Raw genomic sequence first — 16959 nt, 5'->3', positions numbered from 1 at the left:
CCTCAATCTGTCGTTCTAGGCGGATTGTGTGTTTGTTTTTGCCCACATCCATGAACATTTCTATCTTTTAACATCATCAAAAACCATCAGTTGAAAATGTGTTCGCTATTGGGTGGGGTTATATTCATGCATGTATCACCTATGTACACCTATCTATGGCACGGAATATAGTGCAGTGTACTGGTTTCGGTTTTTCAGCAAACAGCTTTTGGTTCAACAAACTTCAATTAATGGCACACGGCAGGTTGAGCTTTTGTTGTTCCTTTGTTTGTTTGTTGGACAAACTAGGAAGAAATGTGGAAAAATAGCGTTGAAAAAGGAAACTTTGCGACACTTTCAAGTGTCGACGGCGGCTGGTGGGCTCATAACGAACACCAGTTGAGAACTAAGCAAAATGCACAAAGAAAAAAATGTGGTAGTTATTCATTCACAAGTCTTCCATTTACCAGGGTTCCAGAATAGTTTTTTCCAGTGCATCCTCGCAATATACCCTACCCACTGGCACTGCGCCCTCAGCCATTCATCCAAATGTTGCCTAGCCTGGTTTGGTTTTGGTTTTGGTTAGGCCTTATGGTGCCACCTCCGCCACCAATGGAGTTTTTGAATTTTCCTATGGATTTTCTACTTTTCACTAACCCCCCAACCACCACCATCATTTCGTTTTCACTCTCTTTTATGCGTTTTTGCTGGCTTCTTCTTCTCCTTCTGCGTAAATATTTATATTGCTTAAAATGTTGCTCTTTGGACTTGTATGGCATGGGCGCTAATGCCTCCGGGGGCGTGCGGGCGTGTGGGCGTGGTTCAATTACCGCGTCTGAGGTTGTGCAAAAACTCACTTCACACATTTCTTTTCATGGAGATTTGTGGCTTAAAATGTACCCACAAAGCCGAGTTCTGGAGAAATGGTGTGCCATTTGGTTAAACTATCAACTGTAAACTATAAAAAGCCGGAGTCAACACTGTTGCCTATCGTGGTTGGGCTATATTCATTTGTCATTGCTTTCTGAAGTTGCACATAAAAAAGTGCACATAAAACTGCGGCAGTGCGAATTTTTATGCAGCAATAAGTTGCTTTTATTGCAATGTTTGGGGGAAAAAATGAAAATTGGAGAGAGTTCAAAGTAATGGGTTTTGCGGGCAACAAAGTTTTTAATTACAAGTGTGACATACTTTTGCGCCAGTTGTTGGCTTAATCAACAGAAGACCAAGGTGGCCTATTAATTGGCAACAGGAAAAGCAGCAGGACAAAAGGCGCTGTTCATTTGAGCCCAACATCCGGGCAAATGGTTATCCCATCTGCCTTGGCATCAATCTGTCAGGACTTGGCCAACTGGGCTAAGAAGCGATTCCCTCTCTTTAAATCCTTAAAGGATTGAGTTCAGCCAACTGAATTGGGGCTAAGGCCTCGCCACGTTTCGCTGCACATGCTAAAATGGCAAAATGTGCAAAAAGCAAGTGGCTGCGCAAATGCAAATGCAAATCCGAATCCAAATCCAAATGCGAGTGCGAACGCCGAGTGCAAGTCGAAGTCGTTTAATTAAAATTCTGCATGCCGCATGCTGCTAACTTTTAATTAAGATTAAACGCACTCCCCATTTAATTGTGAAAATTCGACGACCGAAAATGACTGCAGCAACTACAGTTTAGGTGAAATTACAAAAGTTGTAAAACAAAACAGTATAAATACCTGTGTATTAAATAAATACCTAAAGTCACATGATAACTAATCAAATGGAATCTCTGGAAAAGAAAGCAAAACATGTCGTTCAATAATGTCGTTCGAATTCTGCCAAGTTCTTTGTGTTTATCGAAGGAAAATAGGTTAGCGTATAACGATTTCCCCAATCCCATTTCTTCGGTTATGGGGGAAATCCTAACTGACATTTGACATGGCCAAAACCGAGAAAGCTTTGTATTGGCAAAATGTCAAAGGGGCCAACAGCCAAATCCGAAATCGAAAGAAAAGCCGGAGAAATGCAAAGCACACATTAAGGTTAATTCCCCGAGATGGGCATTTGACAAGGTCCATTAATAATGCTAATTTATTGATTTCGTGTTGCACAACTCGATTTTGCGTCCACTCACTTATCTACTTCCACTTTTTTTGGTTATTGCCGATGGTGACCCAGATTACGTAACTGCGTGTTGTGTATATTGGGATTTTAAAATATGTGTGTTTAAATATGAAATCCGCCCTAGAACATTAGTTAATGATTTGTTGTCTAAAAGTTTTTACGCCCTGGGTAATTTAGGTGCGAAAATCAGAAAAACGAGTTATGTCAACGATTCGCGGCTTGCAAAGGGTTTTGGAAAAATAATTGCTTGGAAAATTTTCGCACTTTTTTTGAGGGGTACCATCATCAAAATTTGCAAAAAATTGAAAAAAATTAAAACTCCCAAATTTGAATTCAAATCGATTGGGGCTTAAATAACAAGCTCAACGAGGTATGACATTCCAAATTTGGACCATTATTTCAAGTGTTCTGACCAAAATACAAATTAATATTTTACGAAAAATCTGGGAATCGATTTTTGTCAAAAATGCAATATTTCCGAATGGTTTTTTCCGTATAACTTGGCTAAAAATGGTCACACAGCTAAGGTAATTACCGTTTTTTGCTCCTAATTACCAATAATAATCATCCCTATCACTTTTTGTCCGAGTTGGGAAAATCAATTTTTTGGTCAATTTTCGCATTTTTTGTAAGGGGTACCATCATCAAAATTTGCAAAAAATTGAAAAAAAATAAAATTCCCAAATTCGAATACAAATCGATTGGGATTTAAATAACGAGCTCAACGGGGTATGACATTCCACATTTGGGCCATTATTTCGAGTGTTCTGACCAAAATACTGATTTTTTGTTTACAAAAAATATGGGAATCGATTTTTGTCAAAAATGCAATATTTCCGAATGGTTTTTTCCGTATAACTTGGCTAAAAATGGACACACAGCTAAGAAAATTACCGTTTTTTGCTCCTAATTACCACTACTAAACATCCCTATCACTTTTTGAGCGAGTTGGAAAAATTAATTTTTTTTGTTACATTTTCGCATTTTTTTACCATCATCAAAATTTACAAAAAATTAAAATTCCCATTTCAGTGGCTAGTTTTAAAATTCCTTTAAGGAATCACCAATCCTCCCCAAAATATTTTCATTTGTATCCCTATCCAGGATACGCATCGTTGAGCAGCAAAGAAAATGGCAAAACGAGTAATAATATTCAGTGTAAAAGTTTTTTGCAGAAGGAGAAGAAGGAAAATAAGAGGAGGCTAAGGAGAATTGGCAGTGGAAAATTGTTTCCATCTCCTTTCTGTCTTGGCATAAATATTGATTTTTTCTTTTTGCATTTGTTATGTTGAATTTTGCATATAAGGGAAGCTAACTGCAGACCCTTCACAAGTTCTCCCCTCATATAAAACATAATTTATGCAATCCGCAGCAGAAACTTTGATGGCAGGAGTAAAAGGGTTTTTTAAAGTGTCATTTTCTGCAAACGAGAAGTCTGCTCATTAAATTTCCATTTTTCATTGACTGGCAAAAATGCATTGATTGAAATGGGCAACACTTAAACCGATACGAATTATGGCGATTTAGGCGGAATGAATTGCAAATACATATAATACATTTGAAGTGCAAATAAATTGGGTTGGCGATACTCCTGTCTGAGTTTTCAAATGCTAAATATAAAATAATGCCAGTATATCAAAATGTATTGAACATTGTTTTGGAACAAATGTTAAATATGAAATGTATAAAAAGGCAATTTGCCTTTATTTTTGACATTGGGAACCACTCTGTACTGATGTCATTTAAATTTACATATTCTCGTACATATTTTTCCACTTGATGAACAACAACAAGCACTTGACAATTTTCCCCCTAGCATTTCAATTTACATATACGTACACATTCGGTATGTGTAAAAGATAAGCACCAAAAAAATTAAAATGGCGAAGTGTTGAAAATATTATGATAAAGGTGGAACACTCTTGGAAAAATTTAATCTTTTAAAATAGCCAATGAAATAATTATTAAACCTATTAGGTTATTAGGTAGTTGACAAAACTAGTTAAACTAGGTAAATAAACTAGTTTTGAAAAATTGCAATAGTGTACAAGAAATAATGATTGTGACTTTATTCCCTGACGTGTGCAGGCCATCTCTGTTCCACTCTCTACCTGTCTCACCTGTATCCTGTATTAAGCAATTATCAAGATGGCGCCTCGTCTGTGTAACGGGAACTTTTGAATGCACACTCACACAAACACACACACGCATACGGGCACAAACCGCGCCTAGACATGCCATCCCTTTCCCTCCTGTTGCCTAGTTGCCCCTATGTTGCCGGCACCTTTGGCTCCTTTTATATGCCCATTTGTCACAATATTTGCCATGAAAGGCAACTAATAAATTCTCTTACTGCGCTACTTGGCCTTTCCTCTTACTTTTGTCCCTCCTTTATCCACCGTTCCACTTTGTCTGCAAGTTTCCAACTTTTACACACACACAAACACACATGCCGGCATACACATGTCAACAGGGTAAAAGTTTCATTGGTAAATTGCCTGGTGAAAAGCAAAAGGCGAACTGTAGTTTGCTTTCAGGAGGCTAAGCAAGTCACTCCTAGTTTATTTATACACTCAGAAAAATCTCTCTTTACAATAAAGTGAATGTTGAAAAATGTAAATTATGAACAACTCGTTTCAGAAAACCATTAAACTTTAACAGTAAGTTAACATCAGTTTCAATTGGAACAAATGCCTTAGAGAATCAGCTTGCAAACTCAACAAAACTCAACTCAACTCAACTCGCAAATGAAATTTATGAATTACATTCAAGTATATCTCAAGGTATTAACATAGTTTCTCTCAGTGCACCAATACATATGCTTGTATGTGCATATGTCCTTATGCCGGGGAGCCTAACTCGAGTCCACAAATGCTGTCCTTTCGCTGTCTGTTTGTGCTTTATGGCAGAGCCCCATTCACAAAATACTTTTCTATACCTTTGGGCATCTTCAGTGCAAATGGAAGCTGAAAAATAGAAGGAGGAAAAATGAGAAGGATCCGAAGCTACTTAGACACTTCCCCTGACCACCGCCACCGATGAGGATTTGGGCTCTGAGGTTCCTTTGGGACAGTTCTTGATTGCCGTCTGCCATCGAAATCGTTTTGTAATTGCCGAATTGAGCGCTTTTCGAAAGGGCCAATGGATGGGGAAAATAGGGCTCACGGCCAATTTGTTAAGATTAGGAAAAGCGGGAAATGTAATGGCTGAGCTTTAGTTGCTTAGTTATTCCCCTAATAATATGTACCTTTGCATACACTATAATACACTATAATATCACCTACCTTTACTTGTTTTTGGTGGTTCAAGCCCACAGCGAAGTGAACTTCCCAGACATTATGGCAAAACGGAAGTCGTAGGCGGAAAATAATGATCGGCTGAGCTTAAGAGATTCGTCTGATTCCGCTTGATTCCCAACTGCGATCTCGACTTGCAGACAATTTTCTCGGCTCCAATTTAAGTTTCCGGTTTTCGTTGTCAGTTATTCGAGTTGCGGATAGTGCTGATAAACTGATAACTGGCGCTGTTATGACAACGAGCAAAACAAAGAAAACAAACAAGCAATTCTAGTCACGCATATTAAGCAATAAAAGAAAGGTGAAATGCGAGGGGGGTGGCCGATGGATGGTAGGTCTTAAGCGATTTAAATAGCCGCTCAACTGAACTGAGCTCGGCTCACAGCTCAGAGCACAAAAACATCCGAAAAAAATGTACAAAAACGTAAAAAAGTACGGGTGCAATTCGAGAAGAAGAGAAACAGAGAAATTTCAAAAGAAATGGAAATGAAAAGCAACTAAGGAAACAAAAACATATCCAAAAACGAGACGTGCAATGAATGGCAATTTCTACGCAAAGAGACGGGGAAGAATCAACAAATGAGCATAAATTGAGGTAATTGAGGTGGGAGAGTGGAGACTGAAGTACACTACAAAATAAATAGTAAACTTACCATTTTTCACCTTAGAAAACAGACAAAATTGCACTTGTAGCCTTTGGGCCACGTTTATTTTCAAATTTAGTGTATGCAGCTTAAGCAAGTATTGATGTAAGCTAAATATTCTTGTCAGAAAACAGTAATGCACATATTTTTTAAATGATGGGAATTAAAGAAATATTATTAGGTCTTAGTCTGACTGAAATAGGTGCCTTTTTTGGTGCCACAAATCAATTGATCATAAAAAGGTTGACATCCTCCTTTTTTACTTGTGTACGCACGCAATAAACCGACAACTTATGCATACATATGTATGTCACTCCCCTGCCTTTTCCGCCACGCCCACTTCACTTACTCACTTCATTGTTCAGTCTTTATTTTGACCCCCTCGTTTCCCCATTCCCCATTCCACCTTTCGCCTGAAACCTGCAATGCAACCGCCAACTTTTCACACTTCAACTACAGCCGTAGCAATAAGTAAAGAACTAGTTGCAACTACAACTACAGCGTCTGGAGACAGAGGCTTAGCTGGTTATTTTCCAGGGGGGTGTAAGCTGAAATGTGAATTCGTCACGTATTACACCATACATTACCCGTTCATTGCATACAACTTGCACTCAAGAATATATTTTAGATCATAATAGCATCATTGACATTATATTTTGGTTTTCCAAGTAGTCATTAGGCATCCTGGTGTTTCTAGGCCCCTCTCTGTTACGCCACTGCTATGCGCAACCGACTGTCAGTTGGCTGTCCGATGCACGGACAAGCTCGAGAGCTCCGAATGGAGCACTTTATGCTAATTGCGCTTTTGCTTTTCGGTCAGGTGGCCCAGCAACCAATGCAAGTCGCAGACAAGTCAAGTGCTCTGTTATTCGCAGAGTCGAGGAGGCTGCTAGTAAAAGTTCTGTGCAAAGAAGATACAAAAATGTTGCTTTCAAGTGCACTATTAGGGGCTAATTAATGGTTTAAAAGTAGTAGTTAATAATTAGCTTTGACCTTCGCGATTATCAGCGGGCTTACGAAATATGTATAGTGTGACCTTGCAACTGAAAGAAGCATACAGTGTGACCTTGCAACGACAAGGGCCACTACTTTCCGTTTATTTTGTTAATTCCTTTTGTTTTATTTACTTATTTACAATTTAAAGAACAATATCAAATCTCACCTCCAGTCTTAAATACCAAGAAATTGCCCACTCCCTAAGTCGAGCATTCAAATGGACAAACAGATTGAGATTGATTATTTAGGTTTCTAAATAAGCGGAACAGGGACAACTTATTTTCCCAACTAAGTACCTAAGTAAAGAAAACGTGCGAGTAGAGAAGGAATTTCGAGGGCAAGTATTTACGTGCATTTATCCTAAACAGCACTATAACAAAATGTGTCCCAGTTGTTTTCTTGTGCTGGCTTATCTCTGGAAAATGTCCAGCTTTTCTTTATTCAGCTGTTGCTGGCATTGTTGTGCCCCATGTTGCCATTGTTCTACTTATATTGTTGCTTCTTGGCTTGGCTTTTCTGTGGACTTCTTTTATTCATAGGCTGTCCCACCTGAGATGACGTTGAACTTTTAACTTGTGGAGATGTCGTAACTTCCCATCTCTTGATTTCGCTTCTTATTTGTTGTCCGAATGTCTTCATGGGCTTAAAGATAGAAATGCTAGTACTCAGACTCTTGGGAATTTCTTTCTTGGGACTTTGAAATGCAATTTTACGCAAAAAGTATTTGGATTAAAGTTTTACTCAACGAGAGTTGATGTGGGTAGATAAAACATATTTCAAATTAGGCCCAAAAATTACCCATGTACCTGGAAAAAGTCCAGCGGCTTTAGGTTCATGCCTTTGATTTTGGTTATTACGGTTTTGAACTTGTTGGCCCAACCGTTTTGGCTACTGTGTTTAATTATTTAAATGAAACTCGCCCGTTGTCGTTGTTGTTTGCAGCGTGTGTTTGTTTGCTCCGCTCGCAATGTTTGCTTTGCATTTGTTTGTCTGTTTGTCTGTTTGATTGTTTGCTCTTGGCCTTTGTTTGCCTTGGCCAGTCTGCATCAGCAGCTGCGACAGCAGCAGCAACGGCGGCAGCAAAAGTTGAAGTTCATGTTTCTTTAGTGGCTCACGGCTGAAAAGCACGCACAAACAAATCACAGAGAAAACAACATGACGAATAAATATGATTTGAATGCGGGAAAAGTCTTCTTCATCGGGCAGAGAAGACATTTCTAACGTTAAATACCCACAAATATGATATGACAATAAAACAATATCTGCCTTAAAAGCCCGTTTCTGAGATTGAATAAAAAAAATGAAACTGCATTTCCACAAAACTCCTTGATAATCTGCGATGTTTTTGAAGCCTTGGCCATAAAACCACTTGATACGAACTCGAACTTCAAGACCATGTCTGGCTTAGGGTTTACACTTTATACGTTTATATAACAAATTCGAAGGCTTTCAGCCCATTGTTAATTGCCATTAATTTTGATATGATTATTATTTGTTGTATATTTCTGCAAAAATCGTGGCTTTGCCTCCGGCTTAAGCGCAAAAAATGTGAGTCACAAAGCGTGGACTTGAAATGAGAGGAGTGTAGTACATATGGGGTGTGGTTAAATTAACTCAAATGGTTTGTGCCCGAGCAATTGCAAAACAAATAAAAAAAATACGAAATAAAACCGCCAGCGAAAACTCATGTGCGAATAATGCAAAGTGTAAATTGAGCATTTAAGTGAAACGAAACCACAACAAATCGTACATATATATTATACATAGTGTATATATTCATATATGTATGTATTAATACACGTATGTGTACACTTCTTCAATGGAGTATGCGATGCGAATATTTAATTGCATAATGCGAGACTGCCCAGACTGACACACTATGCGTTAATAATAAACAACAAACTTACCATCATCACCATTAGCGTTACCATTGATTTCAGCGATGTGCGTTTGGAGTTTTTCCAGCCAAACGGATTTTATTTATTCTTGCCTTATTCTTCTGTTCGTGAAAGTTTTCAATCATGTTATAATTCCCAACTGTTTGAAGCCCATCATTTAGGAAATTAAGTTCTGATGATAGAAAGCATCTGCACTTTAAGTTCTCTGGTTTATAGTGCATAAAACCTACGAATGGCTTTGAAATAACAGCATCACTAATTCACACCATCATCATTATCTTGGCTAATGACTAATGGGCCATGGTAGCTGTTGAGCTCATGTAATGGCCAGAAAGAAAAGCAAAGAAAAGAAAACGCCAGTAACAGACGCACAGCTTAAAAAAGCGAAATGAAGAAAGGAAAACAAGAAGCTCAACAAAAAGTGTTCAATTATGCAAGCGAGTTACAGTTAGGCGCCCACCAAATAAAAAAACTTGAAAACATTAAATAAAAGAGGTAATACGGGTCGGGTATTCCAGGGGTAAAAGTGGGGTATAGCCGTTTTTGGAGCTGCTGGCCAACATTTCATTTCGATTTCGAAGCGAAAGCGCAACGCAAATTGCAATTGAATTTATTTTATTTCTTTTTTTTTGTTTTTTTCACTTTGCTTTAGTTTTCTGGCGAAAAAAAAAACGTTGTGAAAATATTGCAAGTAAGCCGACTGGTATGGATAAATAATAAATAATTGATTGTTTGACCGATTGATTGAGTGAGTGACGACGGTAATTGGCAAACTTCATTCCGTATGCAGTGGAATGGGTTTCTGGAGCGCCATTTTGTGACGGGTGGTACAGGTGGGATACACTAAGTGCTCTCTTCAAAGTGTTCGGAAAAAAGGGGGGAAAATGGAGCTGTCAAATCAAACAGGTTGACAATGCTTTTTGCTAAATGGCCATGTGAAAATTGCCCCTGAATTAAAATTTGCAAACGCTGATGGTTTTTCGCACGTTCTACTCGTTTATGCGTCCCCCAAATTGGTGATTATTCCGAGAATATTTTAATCTGAAAAACAATGAAGTTATAATTACGCGAATACTTAAAATTGTAATTAAAATCTGCCCACTTAATATTTATCACTATACATTTGAATAGTTGTTACTGGCATGAATATGCATATGAAAATGCACAGCGGTAGATAACATAAATATCATGAACTTGCGATGCATAAACTTGGCAAAAAGGCACTTTTTATTTGCCGACCAAAGTCATCAATCAAGCCAACAAGTTGAGGTACTTTTTTTTTTTTATCCACTTCCTGGCGCCATTTTTTTAACGCCATTTTGTGTGTGTGTTCAGTTTGATGGTCAACTTGCTCTAGCTTTTTTATGAACCTTTTCTGTACGGTCATTTGAACACATTTGAAAGCATTAGAACAGTCACGCCTTCCATAAAAAAAAATATGAGCAGTCCCGCAATTTGATCGAATGGAATTGCTGCCAAATGAAATTACAAAAGTTTGAACAACCGCCCCGGAGAAATTGATAGTTTCAGTTCAAATGGAGGATATAACCACGGGTTTCGTCGATTTCCATCTCTCTAATTGAGCGTTCAAATTGAGTGGTTCGCAAAACGTCAAGTAATTGGGTATAGTAATAACCGCCATAAAGAGGACTATTGGGTCATTCGTGTTTTCCTGCTCAGAAAAGGACTGCATTAAACTGATATTAACTTAATGCCTCTGTCTTCGCCTTTAATAACATTTCACCGATTTTACTATTATAATTTCAAGATGAACTACATTTGAAAAAGTGCACAATTGCAAAGCAGTCTGGATTTAAGTCTCCACCGACGGCGACTGCATTTCCCTTATTTTAATCCTTTAATGTGCCGTACTCCCCTTCTCCGTGTCTGCCGCCCGCCGGGATGTGTGGCAGCATCTGTGTCCTGTGTCCTGCGTCCCATGTCCCTCTGCTAGCCAAATCCATTACAGCTCGTCCTTTTTCATTTTTGCCGCTCGCCTCATTTTCGCGGCAGTTTCAAGGGGATCCAGTCCTACGGGGGGGGGTCCCAATAGATGGCAGTGGGCGTCGGCAGAGCTCATTGTTTGCGGTGTTAATATTTGGCGTCTGGCACCAACAGACAGCGCCAGGAATGCCGACAGATGCACTGAGCGAAAATGGGAAGTCTGTGAAAGGAAACAAGTATTCCAAACAGCAGTAGAACCGAGCTCTAATGCGAAAGCTCAGTCAGAGAGGCTTCTTTGCCTTTTTTCGACAAATATATCTTAGATGGCAACTACATTTCTCTCTGTGCAAACGAGCTGGAGTAACAAGGACAACCGTTACCGTCGACACCCACTCATGCCGTCTCTGTCTGTATCTGTATCTGCATCTGCATCTGCATCTGCAGCGGTAGCTGCATCTCTATCTGCATCATCGTCATTATCATCATGATGTGCCATTTAATTGTCACTCGCGTTACTTTTTGTTTGTTTGCCAGTCGTCCTTGTTGCCTTTGCTGCCCGTATTGTTGCTGTAATGTCATTGCACTTTTTGTGATAGCTGAAAATGACGGAGAGCAAACTTTAAATGAAACTTAAACGGGCAATGTCATTAGAATTAGAAGGATACTCCTTTGAGAAGCACCAACTAATGTTATATGTTTGTATCTTATCCCCTTGCAGGACGTTCGATGTGCAGATCTAGCCATAAGTATACCCAATAACCCCGGCCTGGACGATGGGGCCTCCTACCGATTGGATTACAGTCCGCCCTTCGGCTATCCGGAGCCCAACACGACGATTGCATCCCGGGAGATCGGCGATGAGATCCAATTCTCACGCGCCCTGCCGGGCACCAAATACAACTTTTGGCTCTACTACACGAACATCACGCACCACGACTGGCTCACCTGGACGGTGACGATAACAACAGGTGAGTGATAAGCGCAGAATAGTCCTTAAACAAATGACTCACTTCAAGTGTAAGTAACTTCAATAAGAGGGCATATTACCAAGATTTCAACCGTATTACTCATACGCAACGTTGACCTACAACTCATCTGCCATATGTTCTTTATTGTTTTACTTGTTTGAACATATAACTACTATATTATTATAATTAATCTTAATAATAAGATGTCGCATCAGAACAACAGATATTAGTGGACCAACGTGGCGTATGCGCAATATTGAAAAGTTAGCCATCATTGCTCATCTTGAATTGCCTAAAGTCGTATAATCCGGTATAGGGCACTATACCAAATATGTAAAATCGATCGGCGGGCTAAATATACTATATATTGTTGTCTCCCTTTCACTTGCAAACTCTGCCGGTTTTTGAGTAAAAGTGGTTGGCTATTACTGGTTTTGTTTGTCTTGCCTTTGTTTTTGTCTTTACTTTTGCCTCTTTCTTTATTGTATTTTTTACGCTGTCGATCGGCGGCGATAACTTGAAATTTTGTGCACTTTCTTTCGTTATCCGCTTGGCTTCTTTATTTTTTTTACCCAAAAACAGCAGTAAATATAAAAAAAATGGGGGAAGAGTGTTTTTGCGGAATTTCTTGAAAATGCGTTGGCAATAATAACATAACAGCATTTTGCTCATTATTGCAGACGGTAAAAAGTACAAATGATACAACCGTTTGTAGCGCTTTTCTTTCCTCTTTCTCCCTTCGTCCATAACTTTTCCCCATTTTCCCAAAACGAGACCCTTGGGTAATTTATAGGCATAGACTGGCACTCAACGCCCTGTTTTTGTCCCCCCGGTCTTGCCACGCCCCCTCCCTTAATCAACCCCTCTTTTGGCTGGACTTTTGCAGGTGTCGGCCGAATTTTCACCCTGCCTAGTTTTCCACAGTGGGAAAAACACCGAGTTACGCCTAGTATATAAGTTAAAGCCACATTTGAGCAATATATTTTGTTTATTTCTTGTCATTCGCTAAATTTGTAGTTAAAATTCTATAAAAGTAAAATTAAAATTCTATAAAAATTATACTTCCAGAGAGAATACTCTTATGCAACTTTCTAGTTGGTAGAACATTTATTTGGTATCAGTGTAGACACTGCCATGTTGTAACTTTCGCCCACGTTGCACTTCCCCTTCATCCGTTTGTCTGATTGATTTCGTTACTTAGTTCGATTTGCTCATTAGCCAGCTTACATACATTTGACGAGGGGCTCTGAGGGGCTAATGGCTAATATCGAACTGCAATTAGCAGTTTGTGGCACTTGCAACTCGTATTTGGTTGCATGTTTCGCTTGCTTTCTTTCAAAAACAACGCAACACGGCGCAACTCAACACAACACAACAGGAAAAGGCAATTAGATGGAAGCCATTTAGAGGACAAGGCCAAGTTCCAACTGTTTGTAATCCTGCATCTTGAATTGAATTTCAAACTATTTCAAATGGGGGTGGTTGTAATTCACTTGAAATCCTTTGCAAAGGCTTCAAGAGCTGCTCAAATTGCAAAGCCTGCAATGGAAAGTAAACTACTGATACTAATTGCACTACATTTCCGAAGTAATCGCATTAATTGATGTGCCTTCCCACACCTGCAGCTCCCGATCCGCCGTCGAATCTGTCCGTTCAGGTGAGGAGCGGCAAGAATGCCATCATCCTGTGGTCACCGCCCACCCAGGGCAGCTACACGGCATTCAAGATCAAGGTGCTCGGCCTGTCGGAGGCGTCGAGCAGCTACAACCGCACCTTCCAGGTGAACGACAACACATTCCAGCACAGCGTCAAGGAGCTGACCCCCGGAGCCACCTACCAGGTGCAGGCCTACACCATCTACGATGGCAAGGAGTCGGTGGCCTACACCAGTCGCAACTTCACCACAAGTGAGTCCATCCACGTCCATTCGAGCCAATTAATGCCCAGATAATCCAAGTCAATACACTCCCTATATATATGTTATTGTTCTATTCGGTGATGGTGACTTAACCTGATTAACTTCTTTGTCTCCCGCTTTCATTGTAACTAAAAACCAAATATACACGCACAAAATATGAATTTAAATTAACAACACGTGACAAAAGGTCGAAGGACGCGGCATAAAGAATTGCTGGACATTAAGATCCTAAGAGGTAATGTTTAAGCTTATCCCTTGCCCTAAAAACTAATCCCTCCACTCCGCCTACACTAGCCCACATGGCACTGATTTACCTACTCAAACACACACCACTTTAGTGTTAAGTTCATGCGACTCACATATTACCCATTAAGGTGCTATTTTTGTGCCCTACATATTAAATGCATGCCATAAACCATAGATAGTGGTTCGTTTCTGGTGGTTCGTTTCTGTCTGTGTACCTAGCACATGGGTGACCTCAAACCAGCTGCTTTGCACAGGCCACCGTCCGAAATTGCATTCCAAAATGCATTTTTGATCCGACAATCGGCACCGCAGTGCACTTTCTCCACCCAAAAATGGAGGAGGCTTTTCCCCCATTTTCCCACACTTTCCTGCCGCTTTTCTCGCAGTTTCCCCCTTACAAAGCGCTTGTCCAGCCGCAGCAAAGCAACCGAATCACAAATAACAGTGGTCACTTTGTAAGTGCAACGCTTGGTGGCAAACATGCTTGAGTAACAAATAATCGTAAGAGAGGCTAGGGTACTTAAACACACAATTTACTTCTTTTCAAAAAGATTATTATATACTTGCTATTAACATTGTGTACTACTCAACGTAGTTCATTTGTTATACATTTTCTTAAACTTTTTCCCACTTTCCCTAGTAAGTTGTTTTTAGTTTTTCCTAACTTAACTCAAAAACAGTAAAAAATTTTTATTTCATTAAATCATAAACCTTTTGGTGCAGGAACTCACTTCACCCACATCCACATCCACTGTGTCAAACAATTCCCAACTAGCACACATACACATAAATATACGAATATGTACACACTGCCTGCGGCAAAATGCCCCATAACCCCAACCCCAAGAACTCGAACCCCCCGCAACACAAACTAAAACACCACCCACCCGAAAAATTCCGAATGCGACCGCAACTAACGCAAAGCCACTTCTCTGTCTTGTCCGGCCAATCCACATCCACATCCACGTCCACACCAACGTCCGCAATCCGCAATTCGCAATTGGGAATCCGCAGAGCCCAATACACCGGGGAAATTCATCGTCTGGTTCCGTAATGAGACGACGCTGCTGGTCCTGTGGCAGCCGCCGTATCCGGCGGGCATCTACACGCACTACAAGGTATCCATCGAGCCGCCGGATGCCAACGATAGCGTGCTCTACGTGGAGAAGGAGGGCGAGCCGCCGGGACCGGCCCAGGCTGCGTTCAAGGGTCTGGTGCCTGGGAGGGCGTACAACATATCCGTGCAGACGATGTCCGAGGATGAGATCTCACTGCCGACGACGGCGCAATATCGCACGGTGCCGTTGCGACCGCTGAACGTGACCTTTGACCGCGACTTCATTACCTCCAACTCGTTCCGGGTGCTGTGGGAGGCGCCCAAGGGCATCTCCGAATTCGACAAGTACCAGGTCTCGGTGGCCACCACCCGCCGCCAGTCCACAGTGCCGCGCAGCAATGAGCCCGTTGCCTTCTTCGATTTTCGCGACATCGCCGAGCCGGGCAAGACGTTCAATGTGATCGTGAAGACCGTATCCGGCAAGGTCACCTCCTGGCCAGCCACCGGGGATGTCACCCTGCGACCACTGCCCGTTCGCAATCTGCGGAGCATCAACGACGACAAGACCAACACCATGATCATCACGTGGGAGGCGGATCCGGCCAGCACGCAGGATGAGTACCGCATTGTGTAAGTATCTACCGAGCTAGTTTCTTTTTCCACTCGAATTTGTATGGTAATGTTCACCGTTTACTGCCACCAGATACCACGAACTGGAGACATTTAATGGTGACACCAGCACCCTGACCACGGACCGCACTCGATTCACCCTGGAGAGCCTGCTACCCGGCCGTAACTACTCACTGTCCGTCCACGCGGTATCCAAAAAGATGGAATCGAACGAGACCAGCATATTCGTGGTCACCCGACCCTCGTCGCCCATCATCGAGGACTTGAAGAGCATCCGGATGGGTCTGAACATCAGCTGGAAGAGCGATGTCAACTCCAAGCAGGAGCAATACGAGGTGCTCTACTCCCGGAACGGAACCAGCGACCTGCGCACCCAAAAGACCAAGGAGTCGCGTCTGGTGATCAAGAATCTGCAGCCAGGTGCTGGCTATGAACTCAAGGTGTTTGCAGTCAGTCACGACTTGCGAAGCGAACCACATGCCTATTTCCAGGCAGTTTGTAAGTTTGAGGATCGAGATTTGGCAGTACTTTATGCAACTGAAACTATTCGCTTGCAGATCCCAATCCGCCGCGCAACATGACCATCGAGACGGTGAGGAGCAACTCGGTGCTGGTCCACTGGTCTCCGCCGGAAAGCGGCGAGTTTACAGAGTACTCGATTCGCTATCGCACGGACAGCGAGCAGCAGTGGGTGCGCCTGCCCAGCGTTCGGTCCACGGAGGCGGATATCACCGACATGACCAAGGGCGAAAAGTACACCATCCAGGTGAACACGGTCAGCTTTGGCGTGGAGAGTCCCGTGCCCCAGGAGGTGAACACCACGGTGCCGCCGAATCCGGTGTCCAATATCATTCAACTGGTGGACTCGCGGAACATCACTTTGGAGTGGCCGAAGCCAGAGGGTCGCGTGGAGTCCTACATCCTTAAGTGGTGGCCCAGCGATAATCCCGGTCGTGTCCAGACCAAGAACGTCTCCGAGAACAAGTCGGGTGAGTTTGCGATCGACTGGCTTGGTGGCGCCTTCTCGAATCCTGAATGTAAACCGGAATCACTTCGCATCCTTCTATCTGATCTCTATTTCACTGCGTAAATCCTTTTCTACGTATACTTCTATTTGCTATCCTGTACCAATTAAGATTTCGATACGACTCTCCGCTAAAGTTTTCCGCACTTTTCCATTCCTCCAATGGATCCGAATGCATTCTGTTTATCGCAGAATCCTTTCCACTCAATCTTCTGAAGCTTCCCCTGTTCTGCTCCACTCTAACCCTTCCCCTTCTGCTTCTG

At 41.6% G+C, this 16959-nt stretch overlaps 1 protein-coding gene across 1 annotated transcript in view; it reads left to right on the top strand.

Annotated features, from left to right (window-relative positions):
* LOC6551306 (tyrosine-protein phosphatase 10D) overlaps positions 1–16959 on the top strand; it is a 42157-nt gene that overhangs the window by 20266 nt on the left and 4932 nt on the right. The window contains exons 3-7 of the mRNA XM_001977058.3: positions 11572–11821; positions 13447–13728; positions 15000–15672; positions 15746–16170; positions 16230–16661. Of these exons, the coding sequence (XP_001977094.3) occupies positions 11572–11821; positions 13447–13728; positions 15000–15672; positions 15746–16170; positions 16230–16661 (2062 nt within the window). The remainder of the gene's footprint in view (positions 1–11571; positions 11822–13446; positions 13729–14999; positions 15673–15745; positions 16171–16229; positions 16662–16959) is intronic.

The sequence above is a fragment of the Drosophila erecta genome, unplaced genomic scaffold (genome assembly GCF_003286155.1).
Source record: "Drosophila erecta strain 14021-0224.00,06,07 unplaced genomic scaffold, DereRS2 tig00000279-arrow-arrow-pilon, whole genome shotgun sequence".
Taxonomy (NCBI): domain Eukaryota; kingdom Metazoa; phylum Arthropoda; class Insecta; order Diptera; family Drosophilidae; genus Drosophila; species Drosophila erecta.
This window is presented reverse-complemented; position numbering and strand designations above follow the sequence as displayed.